Genomic DNA, 20409 nt, shown 5'->3' on the forward strand with positions numbered 1-20409 from the left:
TTATATACATGAGGCAAAACACTCTTGTATATGAAATTAAATAAATAAATAAATAAATAAATAAATAAATAGTTTAAAGAAAATAGTTAGACATGAATGCAGGATTGGAAATCACGTCAGTGCTTTTAGGCTGGATTGCTCCGGTTGCATCCATCTCAGAATGTTGGGCTTTCACATAGCTGTCTTCTCATAGCTGATCCCTTTGCAGCCTGCTGAGTCTCAGAATTTCTAATGAGTTTTCATTATAGGGATGTCATTTTCAGACAGGCTGCAGCAGTCAGCAAACACTCATTGGGTGCCTCCTTCACCCAGGATGACTTGTGATGTCACGGGTTGGGAACCCCTCCCCCACTGTTTTCTCAGGATAATACCCCTCTGACGCTTTTCTTTGTCCTGTATTCAACCTTCCTTCTCTGCTCTCTTTTGCCATCTGCATGGAAGTATATTCAAATCTCTTCATTAAAGAAATAAAACTTCTTGTAACCACCACACACATTCTTTTCTAATCCCTTTATGGCTGAATTTCTAAAATGAGTTTAAGAAACCATCTGTATCAATTGTTAGTAAGGGCCAATAGGTATTCAGACACAGGGAAAGACCTTCAAAAGTCTAATGAAACATGTATAGAGCTGTAGTCTGGAGCCAGCAGCCTCAGCTGAATCAGGCAAATGAGGTTCCCACTGCCATCATGAGAACCTCAAAGCTGATAGCTGAGAAGTTCAGCCAAGGAGAAGGCACTGGTTTTGGCACGACTGGAGCTGGACTTTGAAATGCAGACAAGCTTTGGAAAGGTGCAGAGAGCCTCACAAACAGATTTTTGGCATGAGAGAATTTGTGAAGGTTGTGGGCACAGCCTGGTGAGAGACTGGGAAAGCAGACCTGACCAGGGGACATAAGCTGAGAAGGATACAAGGGCCTTAGAAAACCTGGACAGTCTGGGTCATTTTGAGGACATGAAAAACAACTAGTTTCTGCTTTGTCTTGTTAGGGAAGAGCAGGACACATTGGAAAAAGGGGAGTGTTTGGGTGGGTTGGGCCATAGAAGCAAGGCACCACTAGATCAATCTGGTTACAGCAGGAGAATGACCTTAATCTGATTACAGCAGGGGCAGGAGCCTTGCAGTGTGAAGGTGGAGGCTGAGTAGCCTGTAGGGAGCCTTTTCAGGGTAAGGACCTAGCCAGAGTGGAGGAGGAATCATAGAAAGTGGGTGCTTCATTAACAGCTGAGGGAAGATGAACAGAACTTACCTGGCTGGGATTTTGAGGGTTGCAGGTGTGAGGCTCAGTTATTTTCTGACAAAGCATCATACCACCAAACCGTGATCTGGACTAGCACACTGATTGTTTGCCATGTGTGAACTTTATTAAATCCTGAATTTTACAACAGGTAAACAAAGAAAACCAAAACATTAGTAAGTTATGAACTGGCAACCCTATCTCAAGAAGTCTGCGCCAATGTCCTTTTCCTGAGTGCTCCTTTCTTTCTCCTTACATCCTTGCTTTAATCTCTGTTAAAAATGTTTCTTGGCCTGACATAGAGGCATAGGCCTTTAATCCTAGCACTCAGGAGGCAGAGGAAGGTAGATCTCTGTGAGATCAAGGCCAGCCTGGTCTACACAGAGAGTTCCAGGCTGCCTGGGGCTGCAGGGTGACCCTGTTTAAAACAAACAAACAAGAACCCTGTTCCTTCATCAACTCCAGTTTTGCTCCATACTACTTCATAATGAAATTCCTTTGCCTCACGGTCAAGTGTCCCGGCTCCATCTAAGTAAGGCTCTGAAAGAACTCCGGCTGCTACAGGCCACAGTGTAAGGCTGTGTCTCCCACGGCTGATACCATTGCCATCTTCTTTAGGTGCTTGTCTGGGATTGATTGACTATGAATCATTATTGATTTCCAGTGAATGAAAATCCTCCAGTCACAAAGCTGAAGCCGTCTCATGTCTTCCCCTTTAGATGAGGCAAGTCTACAGAAGTTTCAAAAAATGGAAATCTTTGGTCATCATTAACCTGTAAGATTAACGGTCAAAAATCTCAATAGGGAAAGGAGCCCCTCACTCTGGGGTCTGGTTGACACCTCTCTCCATCTGCGAATTAAGAAGTTCTATACAACTAATAAAATTCACTGTGAAGATTGCTTGCATAGAGATAATATTCTCTTTTTAATAAAGATATTTCAAGTAAGAATGTTCAAATAGGGGCTGGGGCTGTAGCTCAGAAGGAGCTTGCCTGGCATGCATGAAGTCATAGATTCAATCACCAGTATTGCAAAATAAATAAATACAAATTAAAAAGAATGTTAAAATAACAATGAGATGGCTCAGCAAATTTGGTACACAAGCCTAATGTCCTGAGTTTGATTCCTAAACCCACATCAAGGTGGAAGGAGAGAACCAACTCTTCTTGAAAGTTATCCTCTAATCTCTACTTGAATGTGGCACACACACACACACACACACACACACACACACACACACACACGCACACACACACACACACACACACAGAAAGAGAGAGAAATCAATTTTAAAGAGTAATTAATAAATTATGCTTAAAGCCTAAACATACAGAATATTTGGATTTTTCTTTCATTACTATTATTATTATTGTGTGTGTGGGCACACATGCTCCATGGCACATATGTGGAGGTCAGGAGAACACTTTATAGAGTTGGTTCTTTTCTTCCACCTTTACATGGGTTCCACAAATCAAACTCAGGTCATCAGGCTTGCACATCAAGCATTTTACTCACTGGGCCACCTTTAGACCCATGACCTTTAAATTTAACCTTTCAGCTGTAACTTTCTGAGATTCTCACAAACAAGATTATGAACACTATTAAAGGTCAAATGTGTCCTGATTTCTTTGTATCTCATATCTAGTAAAGATTCCTTAGATCCTTGTGACATACATGTTTAATCTTATCAGCCTGTAATCCTACCCAGTGCTCTTCAGAAACTACCCAATGATCAAATTGCTAAAAGAAAAACAAAATTCCTTAGAAACCCTTTGAACAGTGTACCTTCAGAAGTCACCAAACTGCATATATGGCTAGTACTTAGACAAACACAACTCTCCCTAAGTGTCCTCTCTCTTCCCTAACACCATGTGCAAATATATTTTAGGACTGTTTCTTAATAAATCCACCTTTGCTTCTTTGAAAAAACAAGAAGTTGGGGCTGGAGAGATGGCTCAGTAGTTAAGAACACTGGTTGTTCTTGCAGAAGACCTGGGTTCGAATCCCAGAACCCACATGGCAGCTAACAACTGTCCATAACTCCAGTTCCAGGGGATCCAACAGCCTCTTGTGTCCTCTGTGGGCATTGCACGACACAGGTGTACTTACTTACACACAGGCAATATACACATACACATAAAATAAAAACAATAAATAAAAAATATATATATATAAAATAAAATACTAAAAAAAAAAAAGAAAGAAAAAACAAGAAGTTATGACCTACCTGGAAAAATCTGAATTCTGACTAGATTTGGTAACATTAAGTACCAACTTAACTTTATAGGGGTGATAGTGTTTTAAGGGCAATTTTGTTTTGAACCCTCATGCTTTGGAAATGCCTACTGAAATGTATACAGATGATATCATCTGGATTTGTTTGAGTTATTCAGGTAGATGGTGAAGATGAAGCAAGACCAGCTGTAAATTGTAAACTGGCAAGCTAGGTGATTGGGTGCAATTCACTTTACTCTTCTCACTACTATTGCGGACGTTTGAAATTTTTCACACACAGAAAAATAATCTGATTTTCAGATAATGCAGGTCCTGTATGCTCGGCCTCACAATTCCTAGTCAGAAATCATAAGAGATGTTTTTGAGCTGTGCCACATTAATCTGTTGTTGCATTTCAAAACAAGGATTCTGTCCACTTATTTTTCCCTTCAGGAAATTCATGAACTGGAAAGAAATAACGCCTTGCTTCACTTAGGAAAACAAACTTTGGGATACACATGATCTCCTTTATCATGATCATGGGGGAAATCCAACCAATGAAAGAGGTAAAGAGGAAACCCAAAGCAAAGACAAGTATTTACAGTAGCTGCTTCTATAACAGTTGCTCCTAGCACAAGTTCTCTGGCCAAAGAGCACTTGGCAAGAGCCTGAAAGCTGAGACTGGGGCTACAGCTCAGTTGGTAGCACACAAAACCCTGGGTTCAAGCCACAGCACCACATAAACCAGGCTTGGTGACACACGACTGTCATCCTAGCACTTCGGAGGTGGAAGCAAAGGATCAGAAGTTCAAGGTCAATCTGAGATTCATGAGACACAAACTCAATTTAAAAAAAAAAAAAAAAGACTGTGAAATTCAAGACTCAGCTGAAAACTTTTAGCCTGCAGTGAAGCTGCCAGGGCTACTGTGACGACCGGTCACACGTGGGCTGGTCAGCTTAGAAGCCGCCCCTGCTGCATTTGATATTGGTTGTGCAGATGTCTAGCTCGCTCTCTCTCTCTCTCTCTCTCTCTCTCTCTCTCTCTCTCTCTCCCCTCCTCTCTCTCTGTCAGGAGGCTGTATGGCAGTGTTCTCAGTGGTACAAGGGGACAAGAGCCATTACATGCTGGGGGAGAGGCCGATGAACTCTATGAAGTTGTGTTTGCCAGGTCACCTCCTGCACTGCAGGATGGAAACCAGGTTCCCCTGACAAGTAGTCCCAGTCAGACAGAACCAATTCTCATAAAGGTGAACTCAAAAGCCAAGGGGGCCACTGTGAATCCAAGCAAGTAATCTTATTTTCAATTTTTTCTTTTGAGACAGGATCTCATGTAGCCAGACTAGCCTCAAACTCACTATGTAGCCAATGCTGATCTTGAGTTCTTGATCCTCTTGCCCCCAACTCACAAGTACTAGGATTACAGGGGACCAGCGAGATGGCTCACTGGGTAAAAGCACTAACCACATAAGCCCAAAGGCCTAAGTTTAATTCCTGGAACCTATATAAAAAAGCAGGATGCAATGGCACAGATCTGTAACCCCAACACACTTACCGTAGGATGGGAGACAGAGATAGGAGAATCACCCAGAAGCTCGTGGGCCAGCCAGCCTGGAGTATGCATGTGCCTGCAGTTATACACACAATCTCTCTCTGTCTCTTTCTCTCAAACACACACACACACACACACACACACACACACACACACATACAAATAATAAAAATCTTAGGCCGAAAAAAGTACTAGGATTACAGAAGTGCACCACCATGCCAGCTCCAACTCTTTTTTAAAGGGAAAAAAAGCATACGGAGGACTTCAAACGGGTTCTTGACTCTCAGAGAAAAATAAGCAGGAAACAGGTGGGAGAATTCAACTTAGTGAACATGTGAGGGCCTGTTATGTGCCAGTTGCTGTAGGAAATGTGGGGATAAATGAGACACTCCTTGCCTCCAAGGAGAGTGTGGGAAAGGAAGGAAACAGATGCACAAAATTTCCTAGAAGATACTGAAACAGAAGGCACCAAAGTTCTGTGATCCAAGAAAGGAAATTCTGTCACTAAGCCAAAGTCTAACTTTGGACAAATCATTTAATCTCAATATTTCATTGATAAAACAGTATTATTCTTTCCTTGCTTATGTCTGAATTATAGACTTGTAAGGCTCAAAACTTCTAAAATAAATTAGCAATGATGATGATGATGATGAAGCAGGAGGAGTAGAAAAGATTCTTTTAGACCCTGCTCCCCTAAGGGCTTGTGACTGGTGCCAATGACTAGCTTTTCTGTGGATAGAGACCAGAATTGGGGCAGGTGGTGTCCATCCCTCAGCCAGCCCATGAACACCAGCACCCTGAGCCCTCACTCCTAAAGCTGGATCCCACTGGCCATCTCATCACATGTTCAGGGGCTGCCTCAGCATGAGCAAGCCTCAGCAACTTGTTCCGAATTGCCTGGTGCAGACAGTAAAGGTGCTGAGTCCCATTCTCTTTATAAATCTCAGTGCTCTGGAGCCAGTAGGGACCTACCAGATCAATGCCCAACCCTCCCATTTATACCATAGGTGATGGCAGCTCCATAAAGAAAAATGACCTGCTTGAGGTCACTCACCAAGGCTGTGGGACAGTTTACATTGGAGTCTTGTTCTTTGGACATCCCTGGTCCAGTACACCCATCCTCACTTTCTAAGGAAGGCTTAGCCAACACTAACTCTACTGCCTTTAATATGCTTAGATTTCCTGCCCCCAAATAACCTAATTTGGCCCTAACTTCCAATAAAGACTGCTTAGGGCATAATTAAGAAGAAAAATTCCTCCTATAAGGAGGAATTAGCCTCCCAAGCTTTCTGTTCTTTGGGGGAAATGTTTTCCAGTGAGGCAGGTGACCTTCCTTATAACCTGGTTTATACAAAAGGAAATGAGCTGCCCTGGTCTTGAAGGAGCTCAGGTGGCAGCCCACCCTGGCTGTGTGCCCAGAATACAGCATTGTGAGTATGGAAAGGCTGGCAACTCTCTTAGGAATTCCTGTCACCCTGCACCATGTCTCTGCCAACCCTTGGTGTTAGCATGAGTCTTTAAGATGGCTTTACTTTGCCCCTGGCTACCCTTCAAGAGTAACTGTCTTTCTCCAGTTTTTCCCTGGAGTAACTGCTTTGGTAACCTAGAGTCTTCCTCTCTCCTAGCCACCATCTTGTTGTAACCGAGTTGCTTTGGTTCCTGGAATGTGAGGCTTTGAAAATAAAAATAGTACACCCCAGTGGAGACTCCAGCATGCATAGGTGGGAAAACTGGTGTCCAGTGAAAGGTTGAACTAGAGATGCTGGAATTCCTTCAGACTCTTATCACTTCCAAAATGGTGCATGTGAAGTTTGAGACCCTGGGAAGTTAACTATGTGCCCAGACTTAGAAGAACTAAGCTTGAAACCAACTCCTCCTAGCATTTAAAAGGAACAAAGGTATCAAAGTATTACTTCTGACTCTCTCCACTCTCAGATGAGGTCCCTGCCTTAGAGAGCAAGGTGTAGAGGGCTGGGATCCCATGGGGCACTAGAACTCTTGTAAACAGTGTAGTTATCTATGGAGGGATTCTCTGAAGAATGGCGTTCCTGCCCCCTTTGCTCTAGTTTACATCCTTCCTTATACTTACAACCTGACGAATAAACTCCAGCTGGCAAATCTTGATTCCCAGCTCTGATAGAGTCATGGAGCAACATGGTTCTATCCTGACGAGCCACAGCATGCCAATGATTTGCTTTTCTGAAGAAATCTCAGCCCGAAAATCTGTTTAATTACCATAGGAGATAATCTTTTAACCATAGATTTACATTCTTTAAAGATTTTCCCCCCTGTGGAGTAGTATGGTCTATCTGAATGTGGGATGATTGTTTTCATTCCCAGAGGAGTGACTGCTATCCCATATTTAGCATGGAACATGAGCCCTGGACAATTTTCCTTTTTAAGCCTGCTCCACCTCACTGATAGCTTCTCAATTTTATTGTAATAATTAGACAGTAGTATTGTCATACTTTCCTTCCAGCTAAGATCCTGTACCTGCACTTGGCTCTATGATGCCAGCCCTATAATTACTTGATCTTTTTCAAGCATCCTTATCGAGTTGCCTTCTGCATTCTAAATGTGGGTATCAAAAGCTGGTGTCCTTTGGGTTTCTTGTAAGGAACATCACACTGTGAACCCACCAGCATCAAAGACCTACTTGAGTTATGGTCAGTCAGATACTAGTTTCTCCAACATGGCATAGACAGGCAGATTCATCAAATTCTTCCCCACTACAATACCAGCTTGGGTGTTTCTATAGTGTCCAACCTGATGGCTCCAAGATCTGTAGCAATTTGTGACTCATAATAGGTGCTCAAAAGGCAGATTGTAAATTGTTAGCCGTCAATAATCTTCATCTAGAGTGGATATGTATTATGTCAACATATGAATAAACCTGATGTTGGAGGGCTCTAGTTTCTGACCTGGACTCCTTTAATCCTTCATTTCCCACAGCACTTAAATGGTAGATGATCTTTTTGTATTCCTGGCCTGATTCTATAGCTGAGATCTCTGGGTCTTCAACAGTTTACCTCTGAGCCTAGGACAAACTCCTCATCTTCATAGCAGTTATAATGAACAAGAGTATCAAGTATTTCTTCGAATCTCCCCACTTCTGTAGGAGGTTACCTCCTTAGAGAACAATGTCAGGATGTCAAGGGACCAGCACATACACTTTCACTGTTGTAGAACAGTAGGTTTGTCTATGGAAAGATTAAGAAATAAGTAAAAAGGAGTAATTGTAACAAACACAGGTTGGAAGGTAAAGAAAAATTCTATGTGGAAAACTGACTGAATCTTGAGCTTGATTTTTTCCTTGTAGGTCCTACTGGGGAAAAGAGCTGGTCTAAGAAGTACCCGTCGTGTGGGGGACTCCTGCAGTCCCCAATAGACCTGCACAGTGACATCCTCCAATATGATGCCAGCCTCATGCCCCTGCAGTTCCAAGGTTACAATGTGTCTGCCGATAAACTGTTGAACCTGACCAATGATGGTCATTCAGGTGAGGGAGAATCAGAGAGACCCTAAGAGACAGGTCTGAGCCACCCTTGAGTCCCTGGGCTCCTTTTCCATCTGGCATGGAGAGGGCTCTACTGATATACACAGAAGGGTCTGTGTGGGAAGCCTGTGAGACATGCCTGACCCACTTTCTCCAGGGAATGGTGGTAGCCCTAGCTCCAGTGATTTTTCTCTGAGCAGCACATCTCAGAAGAAGTACATCTCTCAGGAGGGAGAGGAGATAGTAGTCCTGGGTCCAATAGTCCATTGGCTGAGCTGCAGGAGTGAATTATGTGCCATCATGAACTATTCAAGGGATTAAACAGCTTAGTTGCTGGGGGTAGGCGCTCAGGGTTTAAAGTCAAACAGGCTGGGTTTGAATCATGGCTTGACAACTAATGAGTTATTAAATTGGGTAAGAACTGTAACTTTCTTGAGCCTTCATCTGGAAGAGGGATTTATTAATGCGTTCTGTAAAGATCAGAGATTAGGCATGTCAGGGTCTAATGTATAGAAAATACTTCATAAATAGCAATTTTTGTTAAAATTTAATTCCCATGCTTGAAAAGTACCTTACTCAATGTCTGCTTTCATAGACAGGAGTTTGATATATGGCTATGTATAGAAACGTCCATCATTGGTCTAGAGTTAGTACTTTTGATATCATCTTCCAGAGAGGTCCATGAAGGTGTGGTGGCACTGAAGTTACATTAGGCAAACAAATGCTCTCAGGGAAAGAGGGCAGGTCTCTGGCCTGCAGGCTGTGTCTGCACCTTGTTCCTGCAGTCACCTGCACTCTGCAGGGGTTGTTAGCTGACTGCTCTCTGGCAGTGTTGACTTGGACAGGGCTCAGCTAGCCAGGGTTCTGAAGGCTGCTCCTCCATTCCCCACAGTGAGACTGAATCTGAACTCGGACATGCATATCCAGGGCCTCCATGCCCACAAATACAGGGCTGAACAATTACACCTGCACTGGGGAAATCGCAATGACCCACATGGCTCTGAACACACTGTGAGTGGGAAGCACTTTGCAGCTGAGGTGAGTGAATGTACAGTTTGATTGAGGGTACCTGGCAGTGGCTAGTCTGGCTCTCCACTCCCTGTGCATTGGGACAGAGCATATTTACAGTCTGCATGCCCAACACTGGCCTATCAGCAGCACAAGAAGGTCTAGCTACCTGCAGTTTGAGTGTCCTTGTCTCTTCCTTTGCTGGAACATGCTGTTTGTGTTTCTTTTTTCTTTATTGAATTTTTGTGTGTTTTATACAGAATATCTCAAACAACCTTAATCATCTTTATACCCCCATCCTCACCCATAGCCCCCGACCCCACTCTGTCATTCATGTTAAGGCCCAGTGTGTCAAGTCAATATCCCCAGACATTCCCCAGTGCAACTCCATCCACTGAGGTCTAGTCAGTCAACTCCTATATTAAACTTCACCCACCCAGGGCTCAGGGACCATTGTGGAAGAGGGGGCAGAAAGATCATAAGAGCCAGGGAGGAGGTGGAAGACCATATGGAAACAGAGTCCTACAAGCTCCTGAGAACCTGCTCATATGATTATATGGTAATGGTGTCAGCATACAAAAGTCCCAGGCAAACTCGGGTAGATAAAAACCAGCATAGATTTGGGAAAATGTTTGTGTTTCTTTTACTGTGCAATGCCACTGAAGAGGCCTGACTTTCAGTGGCACAGTGGGATACACATGCCCAATTTCTAGATGTCTTTCTTCTCTTTGAAGATGATGATCTCACAGCACATCTCATTGCTAAATCATACTGAGTTCATTGCTCCTCCACACTTCTCAGTCTTTCTTCACCTGTTCACAAATGCCTTTCCTGTGTCACCTTTCCTCTTCCTGGCCATGCTTGGGGATATGAGGGCACAGGTCTGAGGTCGCTCTTCCAGTTTGCCACAAATCAGGGGTTGACAGGCATTATAATATGCAATGCATCACAACAATCAGGGATTCACTGAAGAGGGTTTGGGATGTGGGCACAGCATGGTGTTATGTCACCCTGAGGTTCTAATTGAAAATGCCGAAAGAGAAGAGAGGCGGGACATTCTTCCTGTACCACAAACATGTGATGGGATGGGATGGGGAGTTGTCTTGAGTTGTCATACTTCTGAGCTCTGAGTTGGGGGTGGTAGTAGTACTGAGCATTTACAGGGAAATAAACAGGAGATAAATGCTGCTGATCAGCCAGCAAAGCCCATGGTAAATGATGATGGCACAACCATTCCCCTCTGTTTATAAGTGCTGAACTGCTTAATGTTTTGGGCTAATTATAGGTCTGGTTACAAGTGCAGAAGGGATTTGATTCTGGCCCACTATGATGGTACGACTGGAGGCTCACGTATTTCAGAGCAGACCCTTCCCTGGAGCTCAAGAACTGCAATTTCTTGCAAGCTAATTGCAATGTTGAGGCTTCTACTTCCCTCTGGGAGAACAAAGAAGCAGCTAGGATGTAGGTTTGGAGGATTTATGCATTTAAAAATATTTGTAGTTATTGTATTCGCTGCTATTAAGCCAATTATCAGACCAAAAGCCTAGTAAAATGGACCAAGACTGCTAATACTAGAAGAAAAAGCAAAACAAAACAAAAAAACCAGAGTGATCCTAAATGGCAGGTTCTTTGCAGAGAATGTCTTTGAAGTAAGTGGTTCAGTTGGATGAAGGCTACAGAAGGTTCTTTCTGGTCTGTCTTACTTCTATTTGATTTAATCTGAATACATTAAGAGCTCACTTAGGCAGACAAGTCCAAAGGTATAAAAATAAAGGCCCACGACCTAAAGTCATCTAGCCAACTAGAATTCCACTCTATTTCTCAGAGCCATTAAGATGGTTTGGGCAATGTGAAAGGCTCCAACATTTTGGGGAAAATACGGGGAAGCAAGGGCCCCTTAATAAAGGATCGCTTAGAAACATTAACCTTAGCCAGGTGATAACACCTTTAGTATTAAAAGTAAGATTAAAAAATGTATCATAATATGTACTTAGACTGTTTAAATCCAGGATTTCTCAAAAACTTCTCTTTACCTTAATAATAAATAAATTCTGATTTAAAAAAACATAGTTTAGAATTTTATTTTTTTAAAGACTTTAAAATCCATATTCATGCAATATTCTTGTTTTAAGGGCTCTTAAAAATGGTTGGTAATGGGCTGGAGAGATGGCTCAGTGGTTAAGAACACTGATTGCTCTTACAGAAGATCCAGGTTTGGTTCCCAGCACCCACATAGTGACTAACACCCATCTGTAACCCCAGTTGTATGGGAATCTGGTGCCCTCTTCTGGCCGCTGTGGGCACTGCACTAATGTGATGCACTTAGATACATATGGGCAAAATACTCATATACATTTTTTTAATTACTAGTAAACATTAATAAAAGCTATGCTGTGATTTTGCCCACCTGAGTGGACATAGTCTTGTGCCCTATCAATTATCATTAAGTTACAGCTGACAACTGCTTTCTTGCCCCACCTCCACTGCTACTGGATCAAATGCAGAAAGGTCAAGCCACGGGAAACCACTTGACCCCAGGCTCCAGAACAAAATCAGAAGAGAGAAGAACTACAGAATACCTAAGCCTTTTCATGGTTAATGTAGAAGCCCATTCATTTATTTATTCATTCATTCATATCTGTTGCACCTCTGCTACTGTCTATGCACATCATCAGACACTAGAATTCCAATGAGTGAATAAGAGAGTCTGCCCAAGTGGAGTTTACAGGTTGGAGACGACTTGGGGGAAAAGGGAAAACAAGGGCATATGTGGGTTAATTCTTTTGGGAGAAGGGAGAGAGAGAGGTCTATCCTTAGACTTGAGTTCAAGTCTTCTGAGGTTTCCTGTGAATTGCCTGTCCCCTCATGGGTGTCCTTTCTCCTCTTGCAGTTGCATATTGTCCATTACAACTCAGACCTGTACCCTGACTTTAGCACCGCCAGCGATAAGTCAGAAGGCCTTGCTGTTCTTGCTGTTCTCATTGAGGTAAGAGATGTCTAAAGGGCTTTTAACATGAAATGCAAATTTAGCAGGGAAGCAGCCAGGCTTGGCATGTAAGTTGGTAGTGAGCTGATCCTGGATGGGCCATGTCTTGATTCTAGAGCAGGAAGTATTCCCCATTGGATTCCTTCTCTCTTGGCTCAGAGGAAGCCTCTTCTGTAGCTGAGCAGTAGAAATGGTCATGCCTTTTCTGACACTGGAAATATGAGCCCTAGTCTTCAACCTTGTTGCATGGTATGGAATCATCTGGCTGTGGAGGACCTGCCAGGAAAGGGGATCATTATGCTGCCCCATAAGATGCCTCAGCCTATATATGGACTTTGGAATGAATTATTTAACCTTGGAAAATGAGAATCAAGCTGGGTATGGTGGGACATGCCTGTAATCCCAGCAGGTGGAAGGCTGAGACAGGAGGATTGCTGAGAATTTCAGACCATCATGGGCTGTACATCAATTCTATCTCACAAAATGAGAGGAGAGAGAGAAGAGGGAAAGAGATTGAGAAAGGGAAAGCTTCTTACCAGCTTGCTCTGTTTTATCCTAATGAAGCACCATGTACCTCATTTCCCAATATGCTTTGTCTGGCTTAGCTTTGGTGAAATCAAAGCTCCCTTAAGTTCTGGGTTAGGCAGACATTTTGTCTGTGGCCTTCAGGCCCACAAGAACGTATTCCACATACTAGAACACTCAAACCTCATGTCTTAAGCTGAAAACTAGATATGATTTGATGCCAAAGGTCAAGACCACTATACTAACTGTCAACAGCCTCATGATCTGTCAGAACTGTTGTTGTAAATTAGATGCTCCAGGAGAGTGTTCAGCCTAGCCCTCTGATAAGAACTGTCGATGCAGGCACAGCTTATATTCTTAGTCTGTCCCAGCTCAACCTGCCTGGTCTTTGTTACAGATAGGCTCCGTCAATCCATCATATGACAAGATCTTCAGTCACCTTCAACATGTAAAGTACAAAGGTGAGGGGTGCCTGGATGCTTATTCACTCTCTCTTAGACAGGATATAGACATGCCTGTGTGACCTTAAGAAAGACAACATAAGGGGCAGGTGCTATTGTGTTCACCACATTGAACATCGTTGTGACAAGCTCTTTGGGTGGCCCAGACAGCAGCAAATTCACCATGCCTGAGTGAATTTCTAGGCTCCATCACTATGCTTAGCTATGCCTCTCTATCAGGAGCAAGGCTGATACCCTCATCCCTAACATGTCTCTCCAGGCCAACAAGTGCTCATCCCAGGCTTCAATATTGAAGAACTTCTCCCTGAGAGCCCTGCTGAGTACTACCGCTATGAAGGGTCCCTGACCACGCCTCCTTGCTACCCTACAGTGCTCTGGACAGTTTTCCGTAACCCTGTGCAGATTTCCCAGGAGCAGGTAACATTAAGAGACAGTGTGATACACTGTTCCCTGCTGCAAAGTGTCATAATCAATGACTTGATTTCCTCAGAGTTTCATTGGCAGTCATTCAGAACCTTTCCAGATGTAGCCAGTGACTGAAACATTGTATAAATTATGTTGTATAAATTACATTGTATAAATTTAAGAGGAGTTACACATACATCAAGCTAGGAAAATAAATGCATGTCCCACAGTTACATAAAAAGAGAGCTACAAGTCTGCATTTGCTAACATACCCCTCAGTGGCTGGATGATAGTCACTTTCCAGGTAGGAGAGAGCCTGGTTCCTTTGGGGGACAGAATAAAGATCACATCAGGTTAACAAATGGATCTTGGATTGCAGCAGTGAGTGAGGGTCACAGCCCTAGGAAACTTACAGTATAGTAGTGCAAAATGGTGGTCCTTAGCGACCATCTCTAAGCCTTTCACTCATGTTGGAAGTAAAGGTTAGAATGTCTTAGGATGACCTGACTTCTGAATTGAGTCACTGCTCATCTCTCTATTCTACAACCTAAAAGCATGAAGAAGAAAACTGTAGAGGAGGCTGGATGGTGCTGCATGCTGGCTTACCCTAGCCTTCACTGTCACACTTCTGCTCTTTACTACCAACTTCTGAACTGAGAAACCTAGAGAAATGGCAGCTAGTGGGAGGACACGAGGGAGGATGTGCTGAATCAGAGGTGAAATGTGTGGGGAAGCAGCAACATTCTAACCCCAAAACTGCCTTGGAAACTGACTTATCATCTTTGTGAGGGTGTGAAATGTCAGAAAGAAAGCAGTCAGATGAGGAGCAGGGGATGGCTGTTACCTTGGGTTTTTTTTTTTTTTTTTTGGTCTTTTTGAAACAGGGTTTCCCTGTAACCCCAGCTGGCCTGGAGCTTACTATGTAGACCAGGCTGGCCTTGAACTCACAGAGATCTGCCTGCCTCTGCCTCTCAAGTGCTAGGACTACAGGTGTGTGCCACCATGCCTGGCTACCTTGGTCTTTTTATTCTGCCAAGCAGCACCTAGTCAGCAAGACGCTTGGGGTGGAGCAATGGTTTTCTGGCTTCCCCATTGATTTCAAATGCCTTCCACTAAGCTTTCTTGTTCCAGAAGCTTCTCCCATGTTCTCTCTCCAGTAGATCAGGCCAGGGAGCATCATCTGCTCATGGGACATATTTCTACTCTTCCCCTCAGCTGCTGGCTTTGGAGACAGCTTTGTACTGCACACACATGGACGATCCTTCCCCCAGAGAAATGGTCAACAACTTCCGGCAGGTCCAGAAGTTTGATGAGAGGCTGGTGTATATCTCTTTCCGACAAGGTGAGGGAGGGGGGCTTTGGGGAAGTGGAGAGTTAGTGTGGTGCCAAGGAAGACTTCCTATCAAGGAAGTCTCTGGCACCAATGACCTAAAAAGCTTGGCTCAGAGTCCCCTGATGGTGGAGGAACCAGGGTGCCTCCTGGAACTTTGGTGTGTGGCCTAGTGAAGTCTCCTTTTACTGCTCACCACTTTCCTGAGCCCTTGCAAAGAAGCCTAGGCTAGGACCTCAGGCATATGAATCAGAACCCTTTTTAAGTCTGGGAGTCACCCACAGATGGGGATGTCTTTTTGCTATCAGGAATGATCCCTTATCCTAAGATACATGATAGAATCCTTTGTATGAAGAGAGGTTTTTAACTTCTTACCCCCAGCTTTCTTGGCATCAAGGGCTACAGACACCCGACTCTAGGCCTAGTGAGATGATTCCCATACCACCAACATTCATCTATGCTCCTTTGTTAGATAGTAGGTATAACACACATCTGTGGCCACAGCAGCTCAAGGTCTAATGTAGCAGGGCCCATTGGGCAAGAAAGCACCTTTGTTCACAGTCTTTTTTGTCTAATCTTAGAGCTTGCAGAAGCACAGGCAAACACATTCCAAATTGAACAAAACTTAATAGTTTGGTTCATTCTGACTGCTAGGTGGACTCATTGTTCCTTTTAAGTCTATAACTGTGACTTCCCAGAAGAAAATTAACATTTTACTTTCTCAGTGCCTTTGTCAGTGTGCTGGAAGCTTGGGGCTTGGGAAGGGGATAAGGGAACGATGTCGGCACCCACGCTTACCATACTTCCCTGGGCCTTCCCCACTTTGGGAATCCTTGGTGGTTAGAATCAGAGCAGATCTGCAGAAGTGTCCCTTTTATACCCTTAAGTCAGTCATGGCCCCACAGGGCAGGGTGTTTCTATTTAAAAAGAATCCATCAGTCCATCTGTCAGAAGAGCCATGTCCCTCATCTGACCTGATGCACTTTTTGTCCCTTTCTTACTATGTGAGATTATAAGTGCCACCTGCTCAGTTTAGTTATGTTAGGCAAAGACTGTTTCAAAGCCCTTGCCAGAAAGCTTTAGAAAGCCTTATGAACAGACCCATCCACGTGGTTAGAGTTACATCCTTCTCTGCCAGTTACCCAATTCAGAACTGCCCAAGAATTTCTTTGGTGTTCTCTCCAGATACTACTAGCTAAGATCATTTCCTCTTCTCAGTTCTCAATCTGAAATGGAAACTGTGAAGAGTGACCCTTCTTATAACCAAGAATGTTTAAGATGGTGACTGCCCACTTCTTTTCTGGGGAATAGCCTGAATGCCTGGGATGTTTTCCTTTGCTGTATATTCTGGATGCAGCATTCTCTTTTCTCAGTCTTCTAAGTGGAATATATACTATTTAGGATTAACTGGAACTATTCAATTCTTTGTTTTTGAGATAGAGTCTCACTTTATTTATTTTCTAAAAATATTTTTAGTTATTTTTATTTTATGTGTAGGAGTGTTTTGCCTGCGTGTATGTAAGTGCATCAGGTGTGTGCAAATGCCTGCAGAAGCCAGAAATGAGTGTCGGATCCCCTGAAACTGGAGTTATAGATAGATGGTTGTTAGCCACCATGTAGGTGCTGGAAATTAAACCAGGTCCTCTGCAAGAACTGCAAGTGTTCTTAACTTCTGAGCTGTCTCTTCAGCCCCTTTAACTGTATTTCAGACTGGCCTGTAACTCATAATGTAGTCCAGGCTGGTCTCAAACTTAATGATTCTCCTGCCTCAGCTTCCTGAGGGCTGAGATTACAGGCATGAACGGGGACTACCATGCCAGGTGCAGAAGTATTCAATTTCCCTTTCTTTCTTTCTTTCTTTCTTTCTTTCTTTCTTTCTTTCTTTCTTCTTTCTTCTTTCTTCTTTTCTCTCTCTCTCTCTCTCTTTTTGAGATAGGGTCTCATTATGTAGCTTTGTAGCCCTGACTGACCTGGAACTCAGAGATCCACCTGCCTCTGCCTCCTGAGTGCTGAGATTAAAGGTGTGCACCATGATTCCTAACCAGTATGTCAATTCTTTTGGTCTTTTTGAGACAGGGTCTCCCTGTAGCCCCAGTTGGCCTGGAATTCACTATGTAGGCCAGGCTGGCCTTGAACTCACAGAGATCTGCCTGCCTCTGTCTCCCAAGTGCTGAGATTAAAGGCATGAGACACCATGCCCAACTGTACTTCAATTAATTGTTTTATATTTTATTTATTTTTATTTTATGTGTATGAGTGTATTGCCTTCATGTGTATAAGTGTACTCATGTCATGCAATGCCTGTGGAGGTCAGAAGGAGGTGTCAGATTCCCCTGGAACTGGACAGTTGTTAGCCACCATATAGGTGTTAGGAATTGAACCCAGGTCCTCTGTAAGAGCAGTCAGTGCTCTTAACTGCTGAGCCATCTTTCCAGCCCTTGTACTTCAATTCCTAAATGAAAAAAAAAAAAAAAACCACTCAACTCTCCTGGAATTAAGGGCCCTAGTTCAAATAGATTAGGCAAAATTTTGCTTATGGCTCTATAATCAGCTATTTTATGAGCTAGTGTATTTATATCCCTATAGTAAGGAGACCTCAGTTCAAGGCCTTCCTTTGTTTTTTTCCTGGATGTAGGATGTAAACAAAGCATATCCTTCTTTGGCATTAGTTTCCTTGGGTACAACATGCCAAGCTGGACATGTTATGATTCTAAATGGACACTAACAATTACCAATTCTAACTTTACATTGCAGGGTCAGTGTTTAAGGGCAGTTACAGAGGATCAGAAGAATCCGTGCAGGAATTTGATTATGACAACTAAAAGTAACCTCCACTTGTACTGATGGACTGTGGCATTGGTGATAATTAGCCATCTTCTTAGGCTGCCTCAGGTCTAAGTAGCTGCTTATAGACTGGATCATGCAGGCAGGTTTGCAGCTAAGCGTGCTTGGTAGATTCTTCAAGTCTGGCTGGAGCAGATTGAAAAGGCTCTAGACAGAAGCTTGCAGACCAACTCCCGGCTTAGGACATAAAGATCAAAGCCCAAATACAGCTTTGCCACTGACCCTCCTGCTTGGCTTAGTCAGAGATGCTGCTTCTGTGAGGCTGAGCTTAGCTTTTTTCTTGGAGAATCTGGTAGTTGAGGGCAAACCTGTTCACTTAGAGGCTGATTATAGAAACTTGGCCAGAATACTCCCCTCTGTATTTCCCAAAACATAAGTAACAAACAAGACTGCTTCCTGAGGTACAGCCCCAACCCCCCTCTGCCCAGGGATGCCTTCATTCACCAGAGCCTCTCACAACCAACTTGGAGCATGTCTGACTATAACATGCAGTTTCAAGCTGATAGTGTGAGCCTGTTTGTCACCATGAACCCTGAGCAATTTAAGCTCACTTCTTTGCAGATTTTCCAGTGAGGCATATTTGTAATTAGGGTTTATGCAGAGTTTCCTTTGGAAGTTAATGAGCTCTAGAGTCTGAAAATTCTTTCAGGAAAAAAAAGTAATGTAAAGAAAACTCTCTGGGAAAGAAAATGCAAGGATTGGTTGGGGGTGGGGATGATCTGAGATTTAACCAAATTGAGATTAATAGAGCTGAATTATTTAATTTGACCCCACTATTTTCCTAGAACGTGCTCATAAAAGGAATACAGAATCTGCTTTCTGTTCACAAGGGGTTTATCCTCTAGGTACAAAATACCCCTAGGGTGGGGTTTCTCAATCTTGGCACTACTGACATTTGGGGCAAGATAATTCTTGTTGTAGGGGCTACCCTGTCCACTGTAGCATTAGCAGTGTCCCTGGTCTTTATCTACTAGATGTCAGTGGCATGTCCCTACTGGTTAATAGTCAAAAGATATCTCTAGATATTGCCCAGTTCTCTAGGGGTTTCAAATGACCCCATTGAGAATGACTTCCCAGGGGTTGGTTAATGACTCTACTAGGCTCAGGATTGATATTTTTCCTTATTCATATTGTAAGATTTTAAACTTGAGTATTACATGGCCTAATCTTTGCTATACTATGGCATGAAAGCGAGTCTTATGATGGTTAACCCTGAAGCAGTGGTATTGAAGCTACTGAGGTAGAATAAACAAACCCAAGGGAAGCTTTGTCCCTATCCCTTCAGAATCTGAGCATATATCCTTCTTCTATAATTGGGTAAGGCCTGAGAGAGAGAGCCGGCCTTCCTTTGGGGGAAGTCTACAGACCCCTTTATCAGAGCATCTTTCTTCAGGATCTTCATTGTTCCTTTTCTCCCTCCCTTTTGTGCATGGTTTTGTCTTTTATAGGTCATTTTGTTGTTGTTATTGTCACCTTTGCCTAAGGTCCCTACTCTTGATAGAAAGATGCAAATCTTGCCGTGGGTTTTTGTTAGCTCTTGAAAAGCGCATCTTCCAAGGAAGACTTGAGCTTGCCTTCAACGTTGCTAGAGAGAAGACTCATCTGGAGTGAGTTCAAGTTTCCTGAGAGTCAGATACCCGAAGTGAGGACACTGGAAAGACAGCACAGGCAGATGCCCACCCCAGAGGCCCAGGTTTGGAGCTTTGGCCCAATTCTTGGATCCTTCAGGTTGACTTCTTCCCAGTCAATGACACCAACTTCAAGTCCAAATGGTGATGGGTAATAAGGCCCGTCAACCCTAAATGCTAATGTCATCTAGCTCATTCTCTGTATGTCAGGGATAGGGAAACTAGGGGGACACAAGGAGGCCAAAAAGTTTCTATAATCATGTCTTTAATGGGCCTGCTCTAAGGAACCGCATGTCACTCACCAGGGATCTAGAACCAGCTGCAGTGCATTTAGATGAGTGAGCCTGCTAGACTATCTAGTGTGCTGGACGTCAGTGGGGAGGGGTCTAACCAATGGCCATCTGCAGAGTATTAGAACTTGCTTGTCCCTGAGAAATCTGTGTAGTTTTAGAAAAACTTTCAAAAGAGAGAAATTTTAGTCAACTAAGATGGCTAATTCATTTTTTTTTGAGACTAGAACATATGTGCTATGGTTATTGACCTTCTGTTTCTTTAAGCTTTATTTATAAATAAAAGGTATTAGATGGAAGAGTATCATCCATTCTTCCTGTGTATCCAAATGAGAAATGAGAGGAGTTCCGGCTTCACATTCCGACCTAGACCTGGATCAGGGGGCTGAACTGTCGGCAGCAATTATCGAATGTGCTTCTTAAGTCCCAGGCCCTTC

The 20409-nt window shown here is 43.3% G+C and overlaps 1 protein-coding gene across 3 annotated transcripts in view; it reads left to right on the forward strand.

The window, feature by feature from the left end:
• Window positions 1-20409, forward strand: part of Ca12 (carbonic anhydrase 12) — a 78055-nt gene that overhangs the window by 48515 nt on the left and 9131 nt on the right. For all 3 annotated transcript variants that reach the window (XM_029556093.1, XM_008853009.3, XM_017803156.2), the window contains exons 3-8: window positions 8319-8498; window positions 9388-9533; window positions 12394-12489; window positions 13412-13475; window positions 13735-13892; window positions 15096-15222. In XM_029556093.1, coding sequence (XP_029411953.1) covers window positions 8319-8498; window positions 9388-9533; window positions 12394-12489; window positions 13412-13475; window positions 13735-13892; window positions 15096-15222 — 771 coding nt within the window. The remainder of the gene's footprint in view (window positions 1-8318; window positions 8499-9387; window positions 9534-12393; window positions 12490-13411; window positions 13476-13734; window positions 13893-15095; window positions 15223-20409) is intronic.

Source organism: Nannospalax galili, unplaced genomic scaffold (assembly GCF_000622305.1).
Source record: "Nannospalax galili isolate Female #2095 unplaced genomic scaffold, S.galili_v1.0 scaffold407, whole genome shotgun sequence".
Classification (NCBI taxonomy): Eukaryota; Metazoa; Chordata; class Mammalia; order Rodentia; family Spalacidae; genus Nannospalax; species Nannospalax galili.